The sequence below is a fragment of the Doryrhamphus excisus genome, linkage group LG2, assembly GCF_037039965.1.
Source record: "Doryrhamphus excisus strain RoL-2023G ecotype Guam linkage group LG2, RoL_Dexc_Guam_v1.1, whole genome shotgun sequence".
In the NCBI taxonomy this organism is placed as follows: domain Eukaryota; kingdom Metazoa; phylum Chordata; class Actinopteri; order Syngnathiformes; family Syngnathidae; genus Doryrhamphus; species Doryrhamphus excisus.
In genome coordinates this window covers 17,531,570-17,539,087 of record NC_136358.1, presented here as the reverse complement: position 1 = coordinate 17,539,087, position 7,518 = coordinate 17,531,570, and the positions used below count along the sequence as shown (strand labels likewise).

At 43.8% G+C, this 7,518-nt stretch overlaps 1 protein-coding gene across 4 annotated transcripts in view; it reads right to left on the bottom strand.

The window, feature by feature from the left end:
* Positions 1 to 56: 56 nt before the first annotated feature.
* The window catches only part of ptpn12 (protein tyrosine phosphatase non-receptor type 12), a 33,751-nt gene continuing 26,289 nt past the window's right edge, over positions 57 to 7,518 (bottom strand). The window contains exons 13-18 of one of the 4 annotated variants that reach the window (XM_058077661.2): positions 6,955 to 7,144; positions 5,920 to 6,838; positions 5,072 to 5,143; positions 3,494 to 3,547; positions 3,202 to 3,264; positions 57 to 1,730 (exon numbers count right to left, since the gene is read on the bottom strand). In XM_058077661.2, the coding sequence (XP_057933644.2) occupies positions 1,669 to 1,730; positions 3,202 to 3,264; positions 3,494 to 3,547; positions 5,072 to 5,143; positions 5,920 to 6,838; positions 6,955 to 7,144 (1,360 nt within the window). In that variant the 3' untranslated portion in view covers positions 57 to 1,668. Of the gene's footprint in view, positions 1,731 to 3,197; positions 3,265 to 3,493; positions 3,548 to 5,071; positions 5,144 to 5,919; positions 6,839 to 6,954; positions 7,145 to 7,518 lie in introns of all 4 variants that reach the window. The other 3 variants (XM_058077662.2, XM_058077664.2, XM_058077663.2) reach the window with 3 other exon arrangements.

Genomic DNA, 7,518 nt, shown 5'->3' with positions numbered 1-7,518 from the left:
CCAAAGCTTAAAATAAAAGTCAACACAATATAATTAAAAAAAAACGAAGGCCTGTGTATCTTATAATGTTCATTTTACTGATTGATTTCTGCAACATACAAACATTTTGTGTGTTTGAGAGGGAGACGAAAAGAATAAACAAATGACAGAAATTGAGGAGTGAGTTGGAAGGGTGGATGGGGATGGGGACGGGGCGGAGGCGGGCAAGGCGTTCTCTTAAAAAGGCACAGGTGGGCTCGTTCCAAGATGGAGGAGTGTGTGCATACTGAGTCTGATGGACAAGAAACGATAAATAGAACAGTTGTTTTGGATAAGACCGTGACCTGATGTAGTGATTGCATGGAGAGAGAGAGAGAGAGAGAAAGAGAGGTGCGGACATGAGGCAACAAAACAACTGTGCATACAAAAATAACCTTTAAAATAGCATTTACAAGAGAGAAAAAAAAACAATTATTATTATTATCATTAACATTATTATTACAATCTTGAACAGAGCCCAATGGCAGTCAGCTAATTAAAACAATCTTTCTTTTAAGCATATAATTAAAATAACCCTGAAATATTATCCAAAGACAAAAAAAAAAGGGCAGAAAAAAATAATTTACAATTTGTGTAGGGACTTTCTTACATCTTCTGTTAAAAGTAAAGAAAATGTGTCCTAAAATAGATCTGAACTGACCTGTACAATTATAAAAAAAATGATGCATATACTGTAGTAGAGGATAAAAGTGGAAAGTTAGCAGTTAGCTTCGAGAAGCCTGTGGACTGCAGACATTTCGGTGTCAGTCAAGTCCGACAATAGGATCCGTCTTATGTGCAACATAACACAAAACAAATCAGGCTGCTCCCAATGAATATGGACTGCGGTGGTTGGAAAAGATGATGATTCTAGAGAGAGAAAGTAAAGCTAAGAAGGACTGTCTTTTGAATGAAGAGACAGACTTAAGGCCGGCTCTTGGTCCCAGCAGTGAGAACCAGAGTCTTAGAGGAGACTTGTTTGGTCCTTGTTGATCACTCTCCATCATTTGCGTGGAGTTCTACCTTAAATAATAAACATTGTGATCCCTGCCTTGTTGGTTGTTGGAAATACTTCACATCAGATTAGAACCGCTGCTAAAAAAACCAAACGCATCACTCTGAGACTCTGGTGGAAAAAAAAACTAAGAGGTCAGCAAAGAGGTCACTGAAGCTAATGCATCCCTACATAAACCAAGACAAGAGAGGGCGGGGGGACACAATCGCCTTTGGGTTTCTATGCTCATCCTTAAAAAAAAATGTAGCACCAGCTCACAGGAAAAAAAAAAAAAAAAGAGTAAAAGATTATCTCACTTCGCTTTCAAGATTGTTGAGGATACCTTCCGATTAGAGCGTCGACTATAGGAAGGCTTCCATTTGGTCAAAGACAACAACAGTCCCGATTTACTCATAAGCAGACTGATTCCCACACGTCAGCATCCAGAAACATCAGCAAGCCGAAGTGGACGATGTGGGCGTTGAGCCTCTGCGTCCTCCTTGCGGTGTGGAGAAAGAGGAGGAGGAATAGGAAGAAAAAGGAGGAAGAAGAGGGGATCCCGGCAGACTTTTCAGCTTGGCTTCAGACCACCCGGGTCTTAGATCTTAGTCCGTCTCCGAAGGAGACGACACGACATCGCTGTGGACAGAGCACCGTTATGTCCACTCCAGGGGGGGTTGTCGAGGGCCTTTGGGTGGAATGTAGCGGTTACCGAACCCTAAAAAGGGGAGAGGCGCACAAAACGATGTCGTAAAACAAGAAACATTCCTACAAAGGGAAAAGGAGAACTACAACAACATACGACCTGGGCGAAAACCATTATTTTAGATACATACAAATGAGAAATTACTATGACAGGAAAATAAAATGCTGGATGAATAGAAGAAGACATGGGCTGATTCAAATGGAAATGTCTGCCTACAAATCAAAAACTACCAAGATAGTATCCACGCTATATAAAAATTTAATGGAGGGAAAGGCGAAAATTCTTCTTCCCAAGAGCCATCACCACCCAGATCTTAGTCATACAACGTACCCGGTCATTAGAATAATGCAAATGTTAATTTTTTCCATCACTGCCTCTGTTACTACCTCAATCATATTTATTTATTTAACGACCCAATACAATACACTCATATGTGACTTTACTCATCTGTATACACCAGTCATTATTTGCACTATGACCCATTTATCATTGCACTAAAATTAATATATCTGCTCCTGTGCAATACTATGTGTATATTTTGGATATCTTGTATATATCTTGTTAAATTGTCTTTTTTACTCTACTCTTATATATTTTTTTTTTTTTACTTGACTACTGCACTGAAAGGAGACACTCTCCAACCTCGTTTTATATCTTGTATAATAACAATAAAGGCCATTCCATTCCATATTCATTATATTAAAGAAAAATGGGGAAAAAGAGCTCAAAACAAACATTACAGAAACTGAATGGTTGGGTATGATTATGACCCAAAACACCACAACATCATCTCGGGTCTGGAGGGAGCATTGCTGGAAGAATATAATTAGATTTTTTGTTCATAGGTATGAATGTGACTGTGAATGGTTGTTTGTCTATATGTGCCCTGTGATTGGCTGGCCACCAGTCCAGGCTGTACCCCGCCTCTCGTACAAAGACAGCTGGGATATGGGACCATGAAAGGGAATGTGGGATAGCCAAATTGTATGCTGTGTATGTCCAGGTTTTTTTTTTGTGTGTTTGTATTGCTGTTGACGTTTTTCATTCATTCATTTTTACGGGTGGTGCTGGAGCCTATCCCAGCTGTCTTCGGGCGAGAGGCGGGGGACACCCTGGACTGGTGGCCAGCCAATCACAGAGCACATATAGACAAACAACCATTCACACTCACATTCATACCTATGGACAATTTGGAGAAACCAATTAACCTAGCATGTTTTTGGAATGTGGGAGGAAACCGGAGTACCAGGAGAAAACCCACGCATGCACGGGGAGAACATGCAAACTCCACACAGAGATGGCCGAGGGTGGAATTGAACCCTGGTCTCCTAGCTGTGAGGTCTGCGTGCTAACCACTCGACTGCCGTGCCACCCTGTTGATGTTTTGTTTTAAAAAATAAAAAAATAAATAAAAATAAAGTATAAAAAAAACAACAAACATTCCTATGTGGTGTCAGAAGAAGCCAAAAGCTGACTTACCCACCGAGGTCTGCCTTGTTGTCGGCTGCTGCGTTGTCAGCCGCCTTCCTGACACACTCGGCCATATCTGTATGCAAAGGAAACACGCACACGCAGTCAATAGTTAATAATAATTGCTGCAGTATAAACAGACAAGCATATGCCAAGAAAGGCTGTGTGACATTCAACAACTGCAAGTCACCATTTTGGAGCAGTGTATTATGTATGTCAGCAGGCCTCCTGGTGCGCCGTGACAGACAAGCACACGTGCACAAATCCGAAACACTGGTAGTCTGTTTCCTGCTCAAGTGACTCACCTTTGTGTGAACCACTCCACTCAGCCGAGGAGGATGTCTGCACTTCTGGAGTGTCTGAGGGGGGGGGGAGAAAAGGCGTGCATTGAGAATCAATCATGGGATGTAAACTGAACTCCACACATATTCTCATTCATTCATTCACATTCAAACATGAACGTGAATATTAACATGAATGAATACAGGAAGCCCATTTACAAATACTGACCGTTTGCCCTTCACTTATTGTTCATTTACTGCACTGTGGTTCCAGTTGCAACCAAGATGAGCCAAGGGTCAACAGCGCCCTCTGGTGTTGTACACAATTTGCATTGCAGTGCTACATTATAACACTAGATCAGTGATTTTCAACCAGTGTGCCTTGAGAAATTGTCAGGCGTGCCGTGAGGAATTATCCAATATCACTTTTTATAATTAAAATTTATTAATCATCATTTGCAAATATTATGTCAATATCCACGTATACGTGGACCCAAATATTCCAATTGCATTTGGTTTATTTGCTCAAACGGAAAGAATTTAACCTTTGTATACACCTCATTCCGAATATATGAATATTATATATGAATTATATATGAATATATAATCGGATTAATAGGGGTGGAATATTCCGTTCCCTAATCCGACTGAGGTATCTTGTAGCCGAAAAAAAAAGTTGAAAGTCGTCAGGGTGCGTTCTTCTTCTTCTGTACTTTATTGGCGGTTGGCAAGCAGCTTTCGTGTGCATTAGCGCCATCTGTGGAACAGAATCTAAACCCTTCTATATGCCATTCACAAGTCCATAAGTCAAAAGAAAATATATATCTATATAAAACATGTACTGAGTTGAATTATAAAATATTAGCAAGCTTGAATTTGATCCTTTTCCTGGTTAAATTTATCATATTGCATGCTTAGATATGATGTAACACGCAGCTCCAGACGTTCTTCAGTTTTAAAACATGGAGGCCAGCAATCGGCACTGGACTGATACGGAAAGTTTGTTGTTTGATTCAAACTAAATTTCAAGACTGGACAAAGGAAAAACTGGCAATACGGAGTTATTCCAACAAGTGAAAGAAAAACTCCAGGAAGTCGGTATCATGTGATGTCGGTGTTTACGTTTTACTGCGAATGCCCCCATTGACTATTCTGGTTGATTATAACGACGCATGTAGACAAGAGATTGGAATATTCCTTTTCCATGTATATATAACATTGTTTCCGGAAAAGTCATTCGGAAAGAGAAAACCTCCTCATGTAAACATGGCTACTGTCGAGTGTCCGTGGTGTAAAGACTGGCAGAGCAATGTAATATCGGTCCGTGTGGCAACACCTAGCTCGTTCCTCCTATAGACTAAGTGATGTTTTCCAATGTAAAAAAAAATGTGCCGTGGCTCAAAAAAGGTTGAAAAACACTGCACTAGATACATGCTTTATTTTGGCCATTTTGTTGTGGGAATGCTCTGTGCACAAAGCAAGGTCCATACAGGGACACTTGGATGAATATGGTGTGGAAGACCTTGCTAATCTGTCTATTTTTGTTTAGTTTAGCTCCAGCGATACATCCGGGGGGGGGGGGCCTCACCGACGCAAACGCACCTGTGGCCATTATGAAGGACTCGGGGGTCCTCTCTGGGAGAGGGGGAGGGGAGTCGTCACTGTCCGAGCAGTCTGGGTTAAAAAGGTCAGAGGTCAGATGAGAAAAAAATGTGAAACTCTGCTCCAAAAGATTGCTGATTGGTTGATGGGAGGAGCAAAATCAAGTGAGGAAACAAGCAGCCAACAACAGCCTGGGGCCTCACAAAGCAGAGATTAGAAGCGCGCCACCCGTTTCCAAAAAAGCAGATCCTTGCCAAAGCGGAACACTACTACACTTCGGGAATTCTGCCTTTAGTGGTTTTAAATAGTGGAACCGCTGCAGCGGTGCATGAGGGGGGTGAGGTCACGGCGACTTCATGCAAGCTCAGCCGTCTTCCACGTATTTAAAAAAAAAAGTTATTCGGCAACAAGAACTCATCGAGTGACACAAGCGAGCTTATTATCCGAGTTTCTCTCAGTGATTATTATAGTCTCCCAATCCCGACACCCGCAGAAGCTGGGAAAAAAAAACGCACCACTGCAATCATGACAGTGTTCAAATCCAGTGTGTTCGACATGCACTACTGTTCCGTCACCATTCCACATGCACGCTACTTGCACCACAAGCACACTCCTGCAAAAAGAAGCAGATGATTGCTAATTATTGGGGTACAAATCCGCACCCTTAAATACATTTCTTTTGTGTGAAGTCATTAACATGCTCTGAGCCGACTAGAGGCAGCTTGTGAGAGTTAACCCTTAATTAACCCAAAGATTTGTGAGAAATTAAAGTTAACTCATCAAGCATCATTCTTACAGTAAATTAATTGACTTCAGCTCATTAAGGGCGGAAAAGTCGATTGTCGTACTTGCTGTGGCCGCAGTGGGCGGCGAGGAGCTCTGCCCCGCGATGGACATGGGCGACACCTTCCGCACCAGGTGGTGATCTCCAAAGTGAAGGGATGCAACCGTTGCCGTGGAAACACTGGTGTGATAACACTCCCTTCCTGCGGCGGACATTTCGCCGTCGCCGTCTTCGTCATCAGAGTTGTCCGAGTGGAGAGGGTTGGTGAAGCTCAGGGCAGTCCGAACTGGAGTGGAGGATGAGGACGAAGAGGAGGAGGAGAGGTGGGAGGACGAGGAGGAGGACGGGGCGACGTGATCAGAGGAGGATGAGGACGAGGAGGTCTTTGGGAAGGCTTTCTCTGGGCTGCTGCAGGGTTGAGTCCACATCGCCTGGCCGGACTTGAGGTCCACTTTGTCGCTCTTCACGGGGAGGTGGTTAGGTCTAGGCGGTGGTCCTCCGTCCACTCCGCTCTCCCTGCATCCGCCCGCTCCCACCTCCGTGCCTGAATCCTCGGACAGTGAAGAGCTGGACGTGAGCAGGGAGTGTCCGGAGCGGGCCTTGAACGCGTGGCATCGCTGCAGCGCAGCACCACTGTTGGTCGAGCCGCCGCCAACACCGCCGCCACCTACTCCCACGGAGGAGGAAGTGTCAAAACTACGAGGTCCTTCCTGCAGAGGAACCTTCTTAATCTCGATGCTGAGCTTCCTCTCGATGCGTGGCACACCGCAGCACTCAGCGGCGGGTGAAAGAGGGGACGAGGGAGTCAGGCTTTGACCCAAATCGGACTTTGTCGTCGCCATAGGTACTTTGTTGTTGTAGTTTTCATTGAGATCTAAATTGGAGATTTGGGTCTGCTGTTTTTGGTCTTTTGGTTCTGATGAACTGGTCTGAGTGTTGGGAGAGGCTTCTGATGGGTTCTTCTTCTGCTCTGCACCTTCATTCTGGAAAGACAGAAACACAGTCATAAGCACAGGCACCTAAAACTAGAACTAGAACTAGAACCCCACGAACAATGCACCCCACCAGGCATCTTTTGGATGCATAGTGGACCATTTACCTGTGTGGCATTCTGTTGCGTGGTAGCCAGGACGTGTATGACAGGTTTGGGGTGGTAGCGGTCATTGTCCTGGCGAACGCTGGTGACCGTGGGGAATGCTGACGGCGGGGACGGGGTCAGTATGGGGGGCACGGGATGAGGCTCGGGGGGCTGCAGTATCTCCTCTTTGACGTCACCCTCCACTTGGGTACTAAAAAAAAACACACAGCGTATATCATGCACACTATACATACATTAATCATAAAAACTCATCATAAATCATAAAAAAGGTTAAAATTTCAGGGTGTACCTACAGCCCTGTCACGATAATCAATAAATCAATTAACAATTTAAACAATTAACAATTAAAAATTTGTCCACCTCTCTACCAATTAGGCTGGATGACAAAAAAGTTCACTCTAGCTATAGCAGAATGAACTTAGTGAGTAGCCACGTTTACATGGACCCAAATATTCCAATTCCATTCGGGTTATTTGCTCAAACGGAAAGAATCTAACCTTTGTATACACGTCATTCCGAAAAAGATATATGGCGGTCGAGTGGTTAGCACGTAGACCTCACAGC